General features: G+C 44.4%; 1 protein-coding gene across 1 annotated transcript in view; it reads right to left on the bottom strand.

Moving 5' to 3' along the window:
• The window catches only part of Tafa4 (TAFA chemokine like family member 4), a 238,275-nt gene that overhangs the window by 178,692 nt on the left and 38,287 nt on the right, over window positions 1-21,296 (bottom strand). Inside the window, exons 2-3 of the mRNA XM_085840865.1 lie at window positions 10,479-10,618; window positions 5,018-5,133 (exon numbers count right to left, since the gene is read on the bottom strand). Coding sequence (XP_085696991.1) covers window positions 5,018-5,132 — 115 coding nt within the window. The 5' untranslated portion in view covers window position 5,133; window positions 10,479-10,618. The remainder of the gene's footprint in view (window positions 1-5,017; window positions 5,134-10,478; window positions 10,619-21,296) is intronic.

The following is a 21,296-nucleotide window of genomic DNA, read 5'->3' as shown; positions in this document are numbered from 1 at the left end:
GCTCACAGTGACCTGTAACTCCAGTTCCAGAAGATTCTGGCTTCTACGGGCAGTGCGCACTCATGGTACACAGACATATATGCAAGCAAAGTACCACATACATACAATAAAAATAAATAAATAATTTAATACCACAGAGCCACTGCAGGGTAAAAGGTGCTTTCTTCCTCTAATAGACATTAAGGGGAAAATGTCCAAAAAGGAATAGGAGTTTGCAGAGAAGGAACAAGGATGTGTATCATCCCATTTTCTGGGACTGGGGCCTCAATTTACAAAGAGTTTCCACTAATCAACAAATAAACGAGGAATGTAACCAAAGGAAAAACAGATACAGGATAAAAATAGGATTTTAACCTCTTACATCTTGGATAGACAGAGAGACAGAGATGGGGAGGGGGGCGCGGGAGGCAAGACACCAGGTCCTGATACAGTACTGGAAAATTCAAGACAACAGTACCCAGAGTCATGGGAGGTGTGTGGACATTAGCGCTGTCCTGGAAGTGTGCATACACTGGAAGGTTCTAGAAGGCACTCTGGGGCTCAGCAAATGCTCAGGTTCACATCTTCCTGTGCCCGCAGCTACAGTCTGTGCTTCCATCCTCCCTTTAGGGCGGGTGTGGTCAGGCATCTTATGCCCTAGCCAGTGGCAATCCACACCTTAGCCTGCCTCATTACCATGAATCAAGTCAACACTTCCAGGCTTCCCTGGTCTCCTAGGATCCGGCGGGTAGCTGAGAGCAGAAGAGTTTCTGCCCATCGTGGGCCCCAAAACACCGGAGCTGCTGCTCATGAGCAAGAAATGACATTTTTGTTTGAACCATATTTGCTCTGTTTGGTATGGGTGTCCCAGCAATGACCTGAAGCTCGTTAGCATCTTCACATGCACTGACTTAGCCATTCCACTAACATGATTTCTTCTCCATCAGGATGTGTGTCCTTGTACACATGTGATAATAGACTAGCCAGCACTGGGGTGGCCAGATAACTGATGGTGTGTTCATACAGTAGATGAACATATAGCACACCAGAGAGGAAGAGATGCCAGCAAACATCACATCAGAAGACCTCCAAACTCTTTTGTTAAATGGAAAAGAGCAAGTTACAAAAGTTGGTGTGTAGCATGATAGAATATCCCTGTGTGTACACATGTTCTTTTTTGCAGGCTAGCCAACAAAAGGAGAATACCTTTTTCGTGCTTACCTAAATTATTTGGGATTTTTACTGCCAGCGTCAAACATTTTAGCAGACCACATGGTGATGAATGAACAAAGTTAGTCATAAATTCTGTTCATAGATTAGTGCCCATTGCTTCACAGGAGTGGGGGCACAGCTCATGCGACCTCTAGAAGAATAAAAGGTACGATGGGATTGAGACATCCTCACTCTGTTGAACTACAACATGAAGGTCCAACAGGGAATGTGGGAGGCATGTAGCTTCTATAAAAGATGGCTCTCCGGGTAGCACGAAACCTCAACTACAAAACAGAGTCACTGTGACACAGGGATAAGCCCTGATTGCATGGGTGGTCAGCTAGAGTGTGATGGGCATTAAAAATACAGAGACTAAAAACAGAGAGCTTCCAACAGCCAGAGAATGCCACAGGTGGGGCATGTGTGCCAAGAAACCAAAGGAGCCAATCCACATAGAAAGCCCAGCTTAGAGTGTCTATTTGCTCAGCAAGCTTACCCACGGCCTCACTCGGCACCCTACCGTCCCTCCTCATAGTCCAACTTTTGCCGGAATGGCAGATGGAATGGATGCCATCTGCCTGTCTTGGGAACAATGCCACTCTTTAGAATTAGCTCTAGAGCTGTCTAGTTCCTGACTTTGGAGTTACGTATGAAACAAGGATTATCACGGATAACATGGGAAGCTTGGCTGTAGCCTCTTTAATTCGTGTGTGTGTGTGTGTGTGTGTGTGTGTGTGTGTGTGTGTGTGTGTGTGTGTATGTCTGTGTGTCTGTGTGTCTGTGTGTCTATGTGTCTGTGTCTCTGTTGTGTGTGTGTTGTCAACATCAAGTGTCTTTCTCAATCACTTTCTACTTATTGATTGAGAGTTTGAGACAGGCCCTCTTGCTGAACCTGGAGCTTCCTGGCCAGCAAACCCCGAAGCTCGACCTGACTCTACCACTCCTGCACTGAGCTTAGAGGTACAAACCCGTGCCTGATTCTATGGCAGGTTGAGGGCCCAACCTTGGATCCTCTGGATTACATAGTGAGTGCTTTAGCAACTGAGCCATCTCCCCAGCCCTCTTCCTTAAAGTTTTAATTTCTCCTTAACACCCATCCCTCTCCAGTCTGATGCCTAGAAATCTGCTGATAGCACACGCATTGTTACATTTTACCCAGCTCTACTCTAGAAAAAAAAAGATGTGTATTAAGCAGATAAGATTAATGACTTCAAAGGCCCAGGCCCCCTAAATGAACTCATCAAAAGATACAGCACAATAACCAGCTACCTATAGATGCTCCACAACAGCCGAGTGCTATTGATTTTTATTCTGATTCCTTAAAACTTCAATCATTATTTCTCTCATCTTCGAACTGTCACTTGAGGGGAGAAAATTGAGTTGTGAGAGATTTAAGAAATTATCTTGAGCCTAAAACTGCAGCAACCCTTACCATGTCAGAGTAAAGGGACGGAAAGCATGGTATGATATCTGCCTTGGGGGAGGGCTATCCCATCAATCAAGTTTCCCACATGTAGAGGTCTGTGGACAGGAGGATTTACATTTCTGACATAGCTTAAAGTTTAAACTTTACTTTCCTGGGGCCAGGGGATACATAGGGTCTCTCTATGCCGTGTAGGCTGGCTTTGAGCTCACAATCTTCTTGCTGATAGTCAAGTACAATAGGGTATGACTATAGTCCAAGCTACTCTGAGGGCTGAGGCAAGATGACCACTTGAGCTTCAAATGTTTGGAGCTAATATGGGAAGCACTGTGGCTTGGATTGAGAGGTCCCTTACAGGCTATGTGTTTGAATGCTTGGTCCCCAGTTTGACGATATTCTTTAAGACATTTGTGGGACCACTGGACGATGGCACTGAGCTGGGGGAAGTGGATCCCTTTAGATGTGGCTTAAGGTTTTATAGCCTGTTCTTGGTTCCAGCCCTTTCTCTCTCTGCTTCCTGAGACACTGAGCTGCCTCATGCCCCCACTGCCCCAGAGATGCCCTGTTGCCTGCCTACCACAGCGATGCCCTGCTACTAGCTTCCCCCAGTACATCTCCCAGTTCTCCCTCCCTTAAGTTGCTTTTGGCCAACATCAGTGAGATGGTTTGTCATATCAATGAAAAGAAAGTAACTTATATAGCAATAGAACACATACCAAGATCCCTACTCAAAACAAGTACTGCCCTGCATGCAGAACCTACATTTAAAGATACCCGTATATGTCAACATTCCCGTGATGCAAAGGGGGGAATACTTTTCTGCGGGATATTTTCCTCACCAGTTGGGAGGCTATGAGTATATGGTTCAAGGCGAAGTGTATGCTATTACTACTGAGCCAGAGTGGCTTGGAAAACTCCAAAGACAGTGAGAAAATAAATATTCCCTACTAAATCACCAAGGAAAGCTGTAAGCCAGTTAGAGTCTTAGTTCTTTATCCTTATCAGACATGTGCGGTTTTACTTGTTCAGCATAGAGTTGGCAGTACGTGATCGGGCGGTTAGGAGAAGTGTCTGGATGATAAGCTGTATCCTGTGGTTTGTAAATAAAGATGAAATGTCAGGGATGGTAAAAGGCATGAGGTGATAGCCTCGATCCCCAATACTAGAGAAAGAGAGGAAAAGAGCAATACTGAACATTTGCCAAGCCGTAGTCATATCCTCTTCCCACACTCAAAATCTCATGTTACATCTGGCTCCAATGAGCACTTTCATCCACATATGCTCTGGCCTCCAGTAACCATACAACAGCCTTTACCAACCTGCCTTTGGTCAGGAGCTAAAATCTTTTAGCATCTTAGAACTCCCAAATGCACGGGCAGGGTCAGGCCATAGTGATTAGGTTCTAGCTTTCTGGGCCTGTTGTGATACATAGCATCATGGATGGTGGAGATCAAGGGCTTCTTCATGATGGTTGGGAGACAAATAAAAGGCCAGAAGGGGAACTACTTCCAGGGGTGATGGGGAACTTGGGAGAAATATGGGGCAATAATGGAGAGAAAGACAAACATCACATTTTCTCTCATGTACAAAATGCGCTTAAGGGCACCTGTGGCACCTGCATAGATGCAGATGTGACTTGAAAGCAAGAAGGGCTATTTGCGAGGAAGAAAGGGCGTAATGAGAAGGTGAAAGGGTCACTAGAGGGTAGTGGAGCAGCAATTATGAACAAAGCACAATAATAGATAATCATGACAATTACGTCGTGGGACCTGTTGTTTTGCACAACACTACAAAATTAACTTTAAAGGGCAATGTACAGACATGAATTTCACTAGAAATTACCAGAATAACTGTCTCTCCTGGTTTCAACACACTTCCCTCTGAGGCCCATGAAAATGCACAGGTTACCCCTGCTGTCTCTTTACTTTGCACAGGTTACCCCTGCTCTTTACTTTGTCATTTCTTCCCTTTCCTCCTTAATTAGGTCTATGATTCAGCATATTTTCTCCTCAGAAAGGGTCTTAAGTTATCTGAAAGGTCCTCTCAGGACATCCCTGAGTCAACTGAGATCTAAACTTGACCCTGAAAATCAGGGAGCTATAAGAATGTCTGCCCTCAACACAAAGTGCTATTGACTTCCTGACATTCAGAGAAAAAAACACTCCAACTACAGAAGCACCAGGAAAGTAAAAGCTTAAACTCAGAAGAGAAGCCAGGAAACACCTTGTAAAGGCGCCCAGAACAGCCCTGCTCCAGCATAAGCCATTAGACACTGTCCGTCCGTGGCTCTGCCTCGCCAGCCAAAGCGCTTGTCAATCACCTGAGTCTAAAGTGTGGACTCTGCTGTGCCGAAGTGTTTTATTAATTGATCTCAGCAGTGCATAATGAGCTTAAACGGCTTACCTGCATGTCCCCGGAGGTGCTGGCTCGAGGCGGACATCAGCTTACAGCAGACCATTAACACATAGGCCAGAACCAGCCAGTGTGACAGCAGCACCCACTTAGCACAGACTCTCATCCTGGGGAGAAACAGGAGCCCAGTCAGTGAGGACAAGGAAGGCCAAGCTCTCTGGCCATCCCCAGGCAGGGAAGCAGAGAGAGACTGATGAAGAACCTCAATGTGTCCTTCATCCTCTCCCCTCCCCCCGGGTAAAACTGCAAACCTATCAAACTTTCATTTGCCCTGCACATTGACTTGGGTTTCAGCACATGTCTTTTGTAATTAAGAGTTTTCTGAGTTAACATCACACCATCGTGAGAGTCTGCATAGGAATCTCCAAGGAACAGCTAAAGCTGCCCTGACGAAGCCTGGGCTCATAGTCTATCATGTCTCAAAATGTAGATGGAGCAAGCTATGTGTGAACAAGAGCCATTCTCAAATAGACTACACAAGCTCTCTCTGTTAACATGCACATAAAACTGTGCACATGTAGCCCTAGAGCTCTGGGCTTCTCTGCCTGTAGATTAAGATTCTCTGGTCCTGAAGATGTGATTTCCACTTCATTACACAAACCTCAGAATTAGGTGGGGAGAACTGCCAGTCTAAAGATTTTCTTGTCGGGCATGGGGACTCACGCCTTAATTCCAAGACTCAAGAGGCCGAGATAAGAGTGTCACTGAGTTCAGAGTCAGAATTGGTTATCTGATGTCCAAACTAGCCTGGGCTACTGAGAAAAGGACCGCTATCAAAAACTGGAACAAATGGAAGTGAAAAATAAATTGTCATCACACAGATGGACAGTTTTTAAAGAGTTCTCTAAAGTAATTCCATTCACAAGTTAGCTACACTCTTCACTCAAAAACAAATTGAATGAATGAAAACATCAGAGGCTAAAGAGATGGCTCAGTGGGGATGCTAGCAATTGTGCAAGATGAGGACTTGAGTTGGTATCTCAGCATCGAAGAAAAAGAAAAGCCAGATGTGTGTGCACACACACACATACCTGTAACCCCAGTGCTGTGTGGGGCAGAAATGGTAAGACTACTGGGACTTGCTGGGTCCCAGTCTAGCTCCAGGTTTGGTAAGAGACTCTGTCTCAAGGGAATAAGGCAAAGAATGGTACAGCAGGAAAGTCAGTGTCCTCTTCTGCATGTGTGCAGACAGGCATACATTCTTGCACACTCATGAGCACATGTACAGCACACCTACACACACACACACAGGCACACATGCACACATGCATGCACACATTCGGGAGGAAAATGGACTACCAGAATGTTTTTATTCTGAGCTCCTAATTTTATGACTTTTAAATATTGTAAGGAAATTAAAGTTGACTCACGTTTTTTTCTACTTTGACTTTTACAACATTTTGAAAAAGAGGTGTGTGCATGCGTGTGTGTGTGTGAGTGTGTCGTGTTAGTACAGATCTACTAGTGCTGAAGTTACAGGCAGTTTTGAGCTTCTATGTAAGTACTAGAAACGGAAATCAGGTCCTCTGCAAGACTAGTGAGCGCTCTTTTCCCTCCAGCCCCTCAGTTGGCTTGTACAACAAAAGTCAAAGCCCTTGAAGGTGCATACTTGTGTCTGCCTGCACATGTCTCCTACAGCAGACCACAGGAAGCCTTCTCCATGCACAGCCCCACCTTAAAACTCTGCCGACTGACTCACAGACACCCAAAACAGTGGATCTCCAAGTCCCTCCCAAAAATTAGGGTAGCATTTGCCTACCACCAATGTACTTCCAGTATAACAGCATATTTCCTGTATAACCCCACGCCTCCTCACCACAAACCACTTGCACAAGCACACACTTCCTCTGTAACAAACAGCACCTCTCCTGTACAACCACATATTTCCTCCATAACCACACCCCTTCTGCAAACTCCCACCTCCTTTGTATACCTTCTATATACCTTCTGTATACCTCCTCTGTATATCTCCTCTGTATACCCTCTGTATACCTCCTCTGTATACCTTCTGTATACCTCCTCTGTATGCCTCCTCTGTATACCTCCTATATATACCTTCTGCACACCTCCACAAGCTCACCCATTTTGTATAACCTCTCGCTGACTCTATTACTGCATACCTCCAATGTAACTACATGCCTCCTGTGTAGCTACACACCTTGTCTTTAACCACAAACCTGTACATCCTCCTGTATAATTTCAGCTTTCTGTATGTGTGGACCACAGAAAGCCTTCTCCATGCACAGCTCCTGTGCAGCTACATACCTCCTGTACAATACCTTCTATAGAACATATATAGATATACCTCCTGTGAAACCGCACAACTCCTGAACACTTTAAAAATCATCCCTAGATTATGTGTGATTCCTCAAAAGATATAAAAGCTACAGAAATAGCTGCTCTTCCACAATGTCTGGGAAATACTGAGAATTGTAAAAAGCCTGTGTATGTTGATGCAGCTGCAGTTCTTTACAAATAATTGGTCAATCCAAGAATGCAGATTCCAGGGGTCAGTAGGTCAACTCTATGAAAAACAAAAACTCTTGGGCAGAGGATAAACCGACCAGGTGGGATTAGGTTACTATTTGGGTAACACTTGGGAAGAGTCAAAAGAAAAGGCATGCCAGTCTACCCTCAGGTACCTCAACCAGAGCTGGTATTCCATTCCTGGGAACAGCAGCATCTCAGGCACCGAGGCTCCAGCAAGTACTCCCAGACACAGGATCTGCCCCATCCCTCCCCATCAAGACTCTCATATTTAGCCAGATGCGCCTTTTAGAGAAATGTCACATTGCTCATGGATATTTCATGCATCTGAGCCTGCCTCTGAAGCAGCCAGGCCAAGATGAGATCCTAAGATCATCTCAGAAGATGCCCAGGTCAGAGGTGACACAGAGCATTGACTTCTTCTTGCCCTTTTAAGCTGTTTGCAAAGCCCCTTTGAACTGCTAAATTAGGTGATTTGTTCTGCAGCCACAGGGAACTAATATGTTCAAGTGTTCTCTGTCTGAATCACGGATTGCTACAAATTAGAAACCAAGGATCCTGCCTACAAGTGTTTCGTTTGTTTTGTCCAGCTTCTATATCATCATCATCATCATCATCATCGAGATAATGATGTCTCCAAATGTAGCCCTAGCTGACCTTGAATTCAAAGAAATCTTCCCCTGCCCCTGCCCCTGCCCCTGCCCCTGCCCCTGCCCCTGCCCCTGCCCCTGCCCCTGCCCCTGCCCCTGCCCCTGCCCCTGCCTCTACACCAGACGCATTTGCACTACTCTTAAAACAAACTGGTTGCCTACATAGAAAATGTCCTGACTGAACATCAGAATCCATTTCCTTGAAAAATTGCTTCTGAAACTCTGAGGCTCACATTCCTGTGGACCAGGTGGGTAACAGCAGCTCCCTGGAGATGTGTCTCCATGCCCCCCACCACTGGCTGGGTGTCTAAGGCCCTGCCAACCCAACTTATAGACCTCTCCATTTTTAACCCTAGAATAAGAGACAAAATACTCTGGATTAGTTAGATGAGTAACAGATGTGGGGGTTCACAGTTAGGACTTAAATCACTATGCACAAGAGAGACTAATTCCACTAAAAATTAATCAAGGGGCAGAAGGTATGTCACAGCTGGGAGAGTGCTTGCCTAGCATGCACAAACCCCACATAAAAACAGGCACAATGGTGCATGTCTGTTAGCCTGGCACCAAGGACGTGAAGGCAAGAGGATCAGAAGTTTTCAACCATCCTCAGCTAAATAGTGAGTTCAAGGCTACCCCAGATTACAAAAGATGCTGTCCCAAAAAAGAAAAATAGAAAGATCAAATAAGAAATGTTCAATCTCTTTGTCTCCCTTAAGTTATACATAGTTGACAAATCATAGCACCTTAAATTAGTATGAGGTCAACACAGTGGTTTCTTCGTAACCTTTCAAGTCGCTGTTCTAGGGCTTAGGTCCCCCTTTACAATGTGCACTGAAGCAGAGGAGGTGGGGAAAATTCTGTTTTCACACCATCCCTCCTAAGCAGAAAGGCAGAGTGCTGAGGACTCCTAAGTAAATGGCTAAAAAGAGCAGGCAATAGTACATCAAAAATATCAGCTTCGTTTTGCAAGTTGGGAGTCTGGTGTGGGTCCTCTGGTCATTGCTGGAGGTCCACAATATTAGAGTCCTGGGTTCAATTCTACACACACACACACACACACACTGAACAGGAAGGGGGAAAAATAAAAAGATTTAACTTCTTCATGTCCTCACCTAGAGGCCCAACTAGGAAATCAGTCCTTGGGATAATAGAAAACATGTCCTCGGTCTTTGTAATTGAGGTTGACATGGTATAGTACTGGCCAAGGACGCTCAGCCCCTAGAGGCTTGATGGGTACAGTCTCCTAGCCCTGTCTTAGTTTTAAACTACTCTTCCAAAGAAATAACACTCCCATCACAGAGTTTACCTGAACAACTAAATTGGACAGAGGGTGTGCGCACTACATTGAACATCAAGCCAATTAGCTGGGATCTTAATTACACCTGCAAAATCCCTTTGTCTTTCCCCTGTGCTTGGAATCTACTCAAAGGAGAGAGCTCCATGGTAGCCATAGTAACACCCACACTCTGGAGGGGACTGCACCAAACTGGCTTCCAAAAGTATCAATGCTGGGCTGCCCCACCTTTTGGTCCGCTTCTCCGATCCCAGCCTATGTGTAACCAGTCTCTGGTTCACGTTCCTCTGTTTCACATCATCCTGAATGGTTTCAAGTTTCCTGTTAAACCCAAGCAGGACCCTAAATCAGAAGCCTGAGAACAGACATTCCAAATCCCGGGCCGTGGGTCCTTGGCCAGAATCTCACAGCAACAGTTCTAGATACCATATTTCTCTGCTCCTAAAACAAATGTTTGCTAAACACAGCTGTGACTGCTGGGCACGGTGACAATGTGCCTCTAACCAGCACTGGAGAAGCAGAGGCAGGTAGCTCTGTGAGAATTCAGGGCCAGCCTGGTCTACTTAGTGAGACACTCTCCCTACCTTATTCCCCCCACCCCCCAGTGAGGGTGGGGCAGGGGAGTTATTCAGACAACTTCTGTGTCTCCTTGTCTTCTCCCAATGGAATGTTCCAGAAGGCTTCACACACTGAGATGACTTCATTTCAAAGACAGTGCTAACATGAACAGAATGACAATGACCCCTTATTTTGATCTTTCTTGATTTTTTTTTTCAAGAAAGGGTTTCTCTGTGTAACAGCCCTGGCTGTCCTGAAACTTGCTCTCTAGTCAAGGCTAGCTTCAAACTCAGAGATCCTCTGGCCTCTGCCTCCTGAGTGCTGGAATTAAAGGCCTGCACCACCACTGTCTGGTTTGACAATTTTACACACACACACACTAATTCATTTTTAATGGCTTTCAGAACTTCATCAACTCTTGGCTTCCTGGTGTCTATTAAAATCATTTTAATTATTTTACCTTGGAGAGTTCACAGTATATGGTTCCAGTCAAACGCTGTTACTCAAGAAGGTCCTGGAGAGTGACGGTGAATGTCCCTTTGTAACTGGGACCAATCATCTCTGCAGCTCCCCAAAACTTCTTGGGCTTGGAGGACCTGTCTTTAAAGGAGACAAAAGGGAGAAAACGGGGATCAATTAGCATTTAAGGTTTCTAGGCATAAAATAAGGCTTTCTACTATGACATCTGCAGCCTACAAATGAACAAACTCTTATCAGTAGTGCTGGCCATGGAGCAGAGAGGATTCAATATCCACTACCTAGCCACAAGCTAGCTCAAACAATATAGACAATTTTCTGTTTGTTTTTGTATATAAGTACGTGTTTGTATTTGGGTGTGTGTGTAAGCAGGTATGCGTGTATGTGGGTGCATGCATGTAAGCAGGTATGCATGTGTGTAAACCGGTGTGCAGGAAGGTGTGTGCATGCTCATGTGGACGCCAGAGGACAACCTCAGGTGTGGTTCCTTGGGTGCCATCTACCTTTTGGGTTTAGTTTCTTTTGTTGTTATTGTTCATTTGTTTATGACAAGGTCTCTCACTGACCCGCATTTCTCTAAATAGCTTAGCCTGGCTGGCCAGTGAACCCCAGGAATCCATCTGTTTCCCCCTCCCCAAAGCTAGAGTTACAAACACCACGCTAGCACATACAACTTTTGTTTTGTTTTGTTTTGTTTTGTTTTGTTTTGTTTTGTTTTGTTTTGTTTTGTCTTGTTTTGTTTGAGACAGGGTTTTCCTGTGTAGCTATGGCGGCCCTGAAGCTAAACACCCTCCTCTGTAAAGCAGGCAGGCCTCGAACTCACAGAGATCAGTCTGTCTCTGCTTCCTGTGTTCTGGGACTAAAGGCATACACCACCATCACCTGGTGGAGCTTTTTATTTTTGTAGTGTGGATTCTAGAGATCTATTTCAAGTCCCTTCCTGATCAACTGAGCAATCTCCCAAGCCCAGCACAATACAAATTTAAAATAGAAATGTTCTCAGCAGCAGCTTTTGGCAGAGAGACCCACATCATCTAAGATACAGTTTCACAGTCTTCATTTCCCTAACCTTTGGACAAAAAAGGACATCTGAGACCGTCCGTCCCAGGTAGCTGACACCTGGAAGGACACTAGACCACTTCAAGGCTCCTTCATGAAAAAATATTAATGGGAAACACACAAAAAAAATGTCTTTCCAACATAATTCATCCTACCAAGTTATAAAGAATTCAAGTAAGTCCATACTTGACACTCAATACCCCAAATGCACCAGAACTATTTCACCAAACGGGATCAATAAGAAAAAAAAGAACTGAATGATCCAAGAGCCAGGAAAAGCCCTGTGGTCAGTGCTCGCCAAGTAGGTGAAAGCCATGGGTTCACTCCCAGCACTGCATAAAATAAAAAGTAACTTTCTAAAACAAAGCCATCTGGAAAACAAAATGGGCCCTAGAACGCACCGCTTTGCACACTTCTGAGTGAAATACGCCCCTCCTCGTAGTACAGAGAAAAACAACCAACCATTCTAACAAACTATTGGGTTTGACATTTCATAAATAATGATATTACAAACATCAAGATGATTTTCAAAATGCCACCTCACTACTTTGGGATCTTCTTGAACTTGTTACAAATGCACCACCAGGCCCAAGGTAGATATAGCTCTTCTTTAGATAATTCCCCCAGTTTGATGGAAGAACCTTTTAAGTAATAGACTTTGAGGGTCATGGGAAACAAAGAGAGTGCCAGGAACAATCCACTCCACAAAATGGAAATGGCTTTGAACAGCTGCATAAATATGAGTTACTCAGGACATTCATGTCCCAGGTCTTTCCGACTTTGTGAGAGCATCTTTGTTGCCATGACCACCCTAGGGCAAGACGTGACCTTCCGCTATTGGAAAGCGATGCATCACATAATCTATCAGAGCCAACTCCTTCTCATACTGGAAACAAAGGTGACCTTTCCTACCTAATATTCATGTGGTTTTCTTCACACAGGAGGAACCACTGAGCATTCTGTTTTCAATTCACAAACAAACAAACAAAATGTACTGTCAGTGAAGACACCATGTGATTGAATAGTTCATACGCCAGACAAAGTACCCTGGGTTCAATTTTAGGATGCGAGGTGACTCATTCAGTCAGATTTTCTATATCTTGGGCAAGTTCTGAAAACGATGGACTCCTCCTTGTAAACTTCATTATGATCAAGACCATCAGATAACCTTGCCTGTCACATCAAGCCAACTATGATACACTTCTTTCTGTAATCTAGGCTGGCTTCAGACTCACTATGGAGTCAATGATGACCTTTAACTTCTCATCCTCCTGCCTCCACCTCCCCAGTGGACTACAAACACGCATCATCAAAGCCAGTTTTATGTGCGAGAGGGACCAAACCCAGAGCTTCTAGGCTTGCTAAGTAAGCACTCTACCGGCCAAGCCACACATACACACACACACACACACACACACACTCCACCCCACCCCACCCCACCCCATCTAACATCACCATTGCCATCAATCAGCTTCAAAACTCATTTATTTTTAAAGGGTTTTCAGAATCTTCAGTGATGAGAGCTGCCCACACTGAGGCTAGGATATTTAAAAATGTTTTATAGTGTCTGGTCATCCTCAGAAAGCACTGAGAAGACACAGACGACATTTGGATGCTGGGCTGTGCCTCTCATCTCCCACTTGACACGGTAGCATTATACAGAGACAGGTGCTTGTTCACAAGGAAAGAGGAGAATGTCTATTCATGTTTCCCAATACTGAGAAACTTTGAGGTTTCCGGGCAGAAGAGACTATTCTTCAGATGTTTAATTTATTTCCATGTTACACAGCAAAGAATGCTGCCTGCCCTTGATTTCTTATCAAGGAAATAGAGAGGCTGCGCCTCGCCTTTCTCTTGATCTACCTGCCTTCCCTGTTAACAGGGTGAGCTCCCAGCGGAGTGATTCCTTCTGAAGATGGCTGCTCACTCGGAGTAAGCACCATCGGAAGCGCTTGTGCGGCACCTCCTCCAGCACTCATGTCAATCCCTAATGCATCCTGAGTTGTTGGTTCGTTTTTTGTTTTCTTTTTTTTTTTTTTATTCTAAAACCCTACACACTAGACATGCATCAGCTCCTTTTTCAAATGGGCTTGCAGAGTTACCTGATACCTGGATCCTATCCAGAAAGAAAACTCAGACGAACTCAGGCATTCGGGGCATTTGGAATATAAGCACTCGGGTTTGCTTAAGAAAATTATCTGGATCATAAAGACCAACCAACCCCACACACACCTAAAGAAAGAGGAAGAATTATTCTGGGCAATTTGCATAATTCAATGGAAGAAACCCCCGTCATTCTCGGGATGAGCCCTGTCCACACAAACAGCTATAGATTAAATGACAATCAGAAAACCTGAATGGAGGATATGAAGCACAGTGTTGAATAAGCATTCAAACTCTCCATTGTAAACGCCTCGTCTTGATTGCACTGCAGTTCAGAAATGTCGTTTTTACAGAAAACTATGCTCTGAACTATTAAAAAGTAAAGGGATGAATACTTCCAGCTCACTTCAAATGAATCCAAGGAAAAGAAAGAAAGAAAAAGGAGAGAAGATGGAAACAGGGGTATGTGCAGGAGGAAGAGGGTGGAGTCTGAGGGAAGATAAGAAGGGGGAATAAGTAGGTGCGTGAGTGAATGAATGAATGGATGAATTGAATGATGAGGAGCAAGCAGAAGGGAGGACTTTGTACTATTCTTTCAATTCTCCATTGTTAGAAACATCAAAACAAGGCATGCACTTAAAAGGCTTCCATTTATCAGATATGTTAATAAATTCTTGACACTGTGATTATCTTTTCTAAGCAATAAGAGTTCATAGCTTGAACACTGTAGTTAATCCTTCAATCACCAAAGGAGGCCTGCTTGTTTTATTGTTTTAAACTCTTACTGGGCCAGCAAGGTGGCTCAGTGGGCAAAGACCCTTGCTGCCAAGTCTGATAACCTGAGTTTGATCTCTGGAACCACATGGAAGGAGAGAACTGACTGGCCCTCAGACCCCTATGTACATGCTGTGGTGCATGCATATATGTTACATATGTGTTACATACATACATACATACATACATTCTATATATATATACATATATTAATAAGTCAACCAGCAGAATAATATTTGATTAAATAAATAACTTTTACTGCTAGGCATGGTGAAATACATACGTTTGCAGTGCCAGCACTAAGGAAACAAAGACAAGATTCAGGGACATCTTTACCACATAGTGAACTCCAAGCCAGCCTGGGCTACATGACAGTCTGCCCCCAACCTCCCCTAAAAAGCAGACTCTTAGACGGGATCTACTATAAACCAAACACACAACAGTGGGTTAAGCATTTTAAAATATTAATGCCCCCTGAATATGGTGGTACACACCTTTACTTTCAGCTACTTGGCAGAATAAGAGAGAAGGATTCAAGTTTTCAGGCTAGCCTGGACTACAAACAACTCTGTGATAGATAGAGTAGAGTTAGAATGGTCCTGGGGCCAGGTTGGTGGCAGATTACTCTCCTGGCATAAATAAGGCCCTTCATTCAGCCCCCTGTGCTGCAAAACAAACAAATGAATGAATGAGCATTCACTCAAAATTAGGGCTTATGTCTGCCTCCTTGTGGCATGGAAAGGACAAGAGACTTGACCAAAGTCACTTGGCTAGGACACACATGAGCTAAGATTCCCATTCTAGCCGCCTGGCACGGAGACACCAAATGTCTGAAATCTACTAGACTATACACTCACCAACACATTCCCAAAACACATGCAGCTCTTCCCACACGTTTAAAGTCCACTGAAAATCAAGCCAGGTTTCCTTGGCCCCTGAAGACACTGACCCACAACCTCTGGGACTCGGTCTGCAGTCCCTGGTTTAGGTTCACAATGGTTTACTCGGATCTCAACATATTAGTTCTGCTTTGTCTTAAACGGCTGCTGGAAGACAATGAGTTGGGGCTCTGTTATGCAACAGATTCAATGAAAGGTGCCCAGATCCACAACCCAAATGAAGGTGAAACCTGCAAGAATTACACAGTCTGTGTCACCATTTCATCAAACTTACGAGAGCCACTGGCTGCAGTTCTGATCAGAACGCTACATCATTTCAGTGGAAATACACCAAAGCTGAGTGGTATGTAAGGAGACGACTGAATGACTTCTGTTGGCCTCCGTGAAGAGATCCAACACTAGAACAAGAATAAATAAGTAGCTAATGAGGCTTTTTCTTCTGTGCATGCACTTATATTCATTACCTGCTACAGTTTCATCCCGAAACATTTTCACATGAATCTAGCAAGGCAGAATCTCACTTAGTTACAAGACATCCTTTTGAGCCACCTCTTCTGCTGGCCACTGGTGGGGAACGTCTCCAAGGGCCTCTTGCATCAGCACCAGAGTGGTGAGGACACAATCATTAGCTGTTTACAGAATCACCACAAGGTCCGCTCTGACCTCCAAGGATGGCATCTACTGGGATGGCCAGGTGACTTCTACTCACAGCCCTTGGGTACCAGGTGCAAGGCGGAACAGTGCTAACCACTGTTGTTAAGAGGCAAGATGCTGCGGAGTCTCCAAGTGTGATAAATCACCTTTCTGCTCTTGTTCCTGCTCAAGACAGAAGATGATGGGGTGGAAAAATATTTTATAAATGCCTTGGTTTGGGGAACCCAAAGGGATCTTATGAGTGAAGGAGGGGCAGAGGGGAGACAGTCTTGTGAGTAACCACTGTCTCTGGAAGGGAATCTGCCTACGCAGAAGGACCCATCAGGCCTCCAGACAGAAACAAGGAAGGATGTTTCCATTTTCAGTTGCTAAAAAAAAAAAAAAAAAAGAAAAGAAAGAAAGAAAGAAAGGTACAAGTGCATTGGATGTCTTTGCTGATTTGCCTCCCAGCTTTTCCACCCAAGAATACATGGCCAGTGGAACCCTTTCTCTGGCAAATTTATTCTGAAAGGAAACAGGAATTAATGACCTCCTTAGGCTGAAGCATGTGCTGATGAAAGTTACAGATCACCAGTGACTTTGACCAGTGTGTTACAAATGGTGCTTCATGGCTGAAGCCTCCGTCAGCCTCTCATTTATGATTATCACACGATGCATGCAATTACTTCGCCATTAGTGTATGGGCATCGGCTACATTAAAATAGCCTGCTTTTCTGCCAATATGTGGTAGAGGCACGCCACAAATTGCCTTTTTATGGCTTCCTTAAAAACATCAATGAAGAATTTACTACTGGATCATTTTACAACATACTCAAGTACATTGTAAATGAGCCATTAAAGACAATAACCGTGTCTATTAAAAATTAAAGAATTTTATAAATGGCATTTTAATTTCATATGTTATCAATACCTTCTGTTCTGAATGATGGGGTAGAGTTCTTGAAGAAGGCTCTTCTAATTGGAGCTGAGTTAAATTAATTAACTCTACATGCCATGTCCCTTGTATGGCTTGCACTCTGATTTTAAGACCTGAGAAATTTCTAACTATGCCACCTCTTCATTTCCACCAGGTGGTATTGCTTTCTAAAGGAGAAGGGATCAAACCCTTTTTCATCACTGAGAAAGCTCCACTTAGCCTTCAGGTGACCATGAGAAGCACAAAGCAGTTATCCTAAACAAGGATGCTACAGTTGGAGCCAGAACACATGAAACAGAGGAATCTGGCGAGGTACATAAAATAAAATGCTCTCACAAAATCCATTGTCAACCAGCACAGCTGCACAGCTTGTCATCCAAGGGAAATTAGCCAGGTCTGGGACTGAGCAAATATGACCGGTGATGCCAATTTAGCCATAAATCTCTCAAGGCCCAATTATCCTCACTGTAGAGACTTGATTCCTTTTAATTGGACTAGTCTTTAATTGGAAATGTTCCTCTCATTTTTCAAATAACCAAAACAGAGTGACAAAGGTCTTTAGCTACCATCATGAAAGACCAGCATAGCATGCATGTGGCCCATGGGCTACCAAGCTCTGAACTTAATCCAGAAACTGCTTGGTATGATATGATCTCACCTCCACGTCAGGAATATTCACAACACCGAAGGAAGGTACATAGCACTGTTAACAGTACCTCTGCTGCTGTAATCCTTCTCAGGGGTGGCTGTCAGACTGTTGACAAAACTATTATGTGCCCTTCCAGGACAGAAGGATGTGCTGTCCACGCCCCTGACCCCCAAATCCCAATCTCAAGGATGCTGCCATATATAACACAGGCTTTAAATATGCATTGGTTAATCAGGTAGCCCTCCCCACAAAGAAATGAACAGCACGTGATCAAGAGGCTTCTCCAGATTCCTATCAATTAGAATTTGACTAAGAGCCCAGTCAAGTGCCTTCCAGTCGTAGGGACTGGTGCACAGAGCATCGTCTAAGGGCAGTACGCTGTGATTCCCTTTCAAAGACATCCTTGGACAGACCCTCATACTAAATTGCGGCATAGCTGGATAGCATAGCAAGACAACGCCCATTGCAGACAATGTTGGCCACTTTAATCCATTACTGGGATAAATGCTTCTTAGAGGCTTAATCTAAACCTCGATTACATGTTCAAACTTTAAAATTACCTTTTGTTAGACAAGAGAGCCCTCTTGTGGACAAAAAAAGGAAGTCTATTGCCTGCTAATGTTAAAGGCCAATCTGAACTGTTATCATAATACACTTTAGTGTTTAATAAATCCATGTTTACAAAACAGAATACAAATCATCCTTAAATAATATACAATATAATTTAAATAGCAATACCACAGTAAATAAACTCGCTATTTTTAAAAAGTCAAATCAATAAGCAATAGCTTATAAATGAAATGGCAATTACTTCTACCAAATATCTACCCATATTAAACACGAGTGTCACATCATGCCATCTTTTCTGCTTCTCCATGGTGCCTTTAAAACAGAATCTCAGCGACAGTCTATCAAAGCTCCTGGGCTACTTAAGGATGCTCAAAATACCCATATGTACTGACAATCCAAACGGTAACAGCATGTTGCTCAGTGGGTCCCATATGAATGTCTGAGTTTCTTTGAGGTTCTAACTGCCTCTACGCATTCAGACTTTGGGTACCTTGATAAAGACCCTGCCAGTGCCACCCTTGAGGTGTATGGTGGCATTTGATTTGATTCACACATTGTGCAAGGACATGCTAGTAAGATTAGGAACAAAACCGCTTCCTGTCTCCCCAGGAGTGACCATCTAACTGGAGACCACACACCTGCATACAGTGGCTGAGTGAATAGTCCATTAAAGTGGTGGCGTCTTTGGGGATAGTGAAAATTAAGCCCTGGACCCTGAAAAGATCAGCCAGGGACTCAGAGATCCAGAAAAGAGGACAAGAAGAAAGATGGCACCAAAGGAAGAGCTGGGAAGCCATGGGGCTTCCCCGGGGGCGGGTGAAGAGGTGTCAATTGGCTAAGGATATATTCAAGTCACATGGGCATCTGCGGCTCAGCTGTGTGGTCAACAGGCCACTTCTACAGGAGTCCCTTTACAAGCACGCCTGAGAAGCTCTTCTTATAAGAACCTGTGCCCTGTGCGTAGAAGGAGAGACTCGTTCCCCGGAGTCCTGCGGCTTGTATCCCAGCACAAGGAAACAGACACCATGGTAAACAAGCTGAGTAAGGTCACTGTGGACTGGGAGGAAAATTGCAGAGAAATGGGGATGTGCGGTGGGACTGGGCCTGGGTAGAAAGAGGCTGCTGGGACTTGGCACTCTGGGATAGCCTGGCATCTCTAAGAAGGTACCTCAGCATCAGGATGGACATGTGACCAAAGGAGGGAGAAAAAGGCAGTGACTACAATTAGTTCAGGAGCACCCAGGTATCCAGAGCAGAGGGAGCAAAGGCACAGAAGGAAAAGGCACATGGAAAGGCACATGAGTGTACATGGGAAGGCACATGAGTGTACATGGGAAGGATACATGCGAGCTCAGGTAGCACATGCTGGCCTCAAACTCACTAGGTAGCCAAAGATGACCCTAAACTCTGATCCCCCTGCCTCCACTTCCTGAGTACTGGGATTACAGGCGAGTGCCTCCACATCCCATCTATGTGGTGCTGAGGGTCAACCCCAGGGCTTCGTTTAGTCTAGACAAGCAGTCTAACAAGTGACCAACAGTTCGGTTCCAAATGTGAAACGGGAGTATGAAATAGGAGAGAAATAGAAAGTGATTTAGTGTATAGATGGAGCTTATGGGTCAGAAATGGAATGAGTACTTAGGTGACTGGAGAAGCTGGGCCTCACTATTGGTTTGCCCCCCACTCGACATGGTCCTATCCCCCAACCTTTTATTAACTCTCTCTGGGACCACAATTTGTCTCACGGTATATCAGCAGACCTACCTATGACCTCAAGACATGAAGCCCACTGCCACCTGGCTGATTTTTAGATACACATTAAGATCTCAACAGAGGAACAAGAGGATGCATTTATTTGGCCAACTGTTTGAGCAGAGGGTACCAATGAATCAAGGTTTCCATGCTAGAGTCCTCTTATATACCTGCTCAATACCTCAGTCCCTCAAAGCAGGGGCAAAATGCAAAATGCCCACAGGCTCAAGCCCTGAGTCAGGGTGCCAGAAAATGGTTTTTACCCTAGGGATATTTTCTATTCTATAACAGATTCTTTTCCCCCTTCACTTTTGTTACTGGGAAGCTCAGAGCCAGTTTTACAAAACTATTTCCAAATGACAAAAACGGCTGCAAAAGCTATGCTGAACAGAACATGCAGGCAACAGGTCCCACTGGACACAGGGATGGTGTCCTGGACAACTAGACTATGGCAAGGGGCTGGGAGGAGTTGGAAAAAGGCAAATAAGGAATTGAAGAAGAAGACCCAGTGCTTTTTGTGCAGAGAGCATGAAGATGACACAATGGAACAGGAGACAGGGTGGACAGGGACCCCAAGGACACACGTTTGACAGCCCCAAGAGAGATCAATCTTGTCCAGCAGTAATCGATAACCAATCACTTTCTGTAAGATTAAGATCAACGCTTTGTGTATGATGCAGAAAAAATGTTCACAGGCCCTAGAAAATACTGTGACCCCCCTAGCTGATGGCTAGATTCACACCTTGTTTAAGAAGAGGAGGGAGGGCTGGCGAGATGGCTGATTGCTCTTCGGAAGAGCACTGATTGCTCTTCCAAAGGTCCTGAGTTCAAATCCCAGCAACCACGTGGTGGCTCACAACCATCCATAATGAGATCTGACATCCTTTTCTGGTGTGTCTGAAGACAGCTACAGTGTACTTAATAATAAATAAATAAATCTTAAAAAAAAGAAGAAGGAGGAGGAGGAAGAATCAAAGAATTCACCAATGTGATAACAGAGCCGTAGGTATAAGGGTCACTCATACACTGTACCATGTGGCATTTTGTCCTCAGAATAACAAACACTAGAAGGCAGCCATTTGTTGATCTTGTGTTTGACTTTTTGTTTTCTTGAAATTCCTATTTAACAGAAGAGGAAAAAAAAATTACATCCACCTATCAGACAAGGACCCCAAACAAGTCAACAATAGACTTAGGTTTTCAAACGAGGATAGGGGTGCAGCCCATGGGTTAGAAAGGGAGAGAAAAATAGAAAAGAGGTAAGAAGAAAGAGAAGAGGGTTGACACAGAACGGGAAGTGCTAGGCCAAGACCTTGAGAGTCAGTTGTGTGGAACACTCCAGAAGTCCAGCTTGGAACCCCTGGCTCCAACTGCAGTCCCTGAAAGATGGAGTTCTTGCAACTCTGGCCGCAATGATGGGGAAGA

Source organism: Mus caroli, unplaced genomic scaffold (assembly GCF_978045245.1).
Source record: "Mus caroli unplaced genomic scaffold, Mus_caroli_1 scaffold_7, whole genome shotgun sequence".
Lineage (NCBI taxonomy): Eukaryota > Metazoa > Chordata > Mammalia > Rodentia > Muridae > Mus > Mus caroli.
The sequence above is the reverse complement of the archived record's forward strand: the minus strand, read 5'-3'. Positions and strand labels throughout refer to the sequence as shown.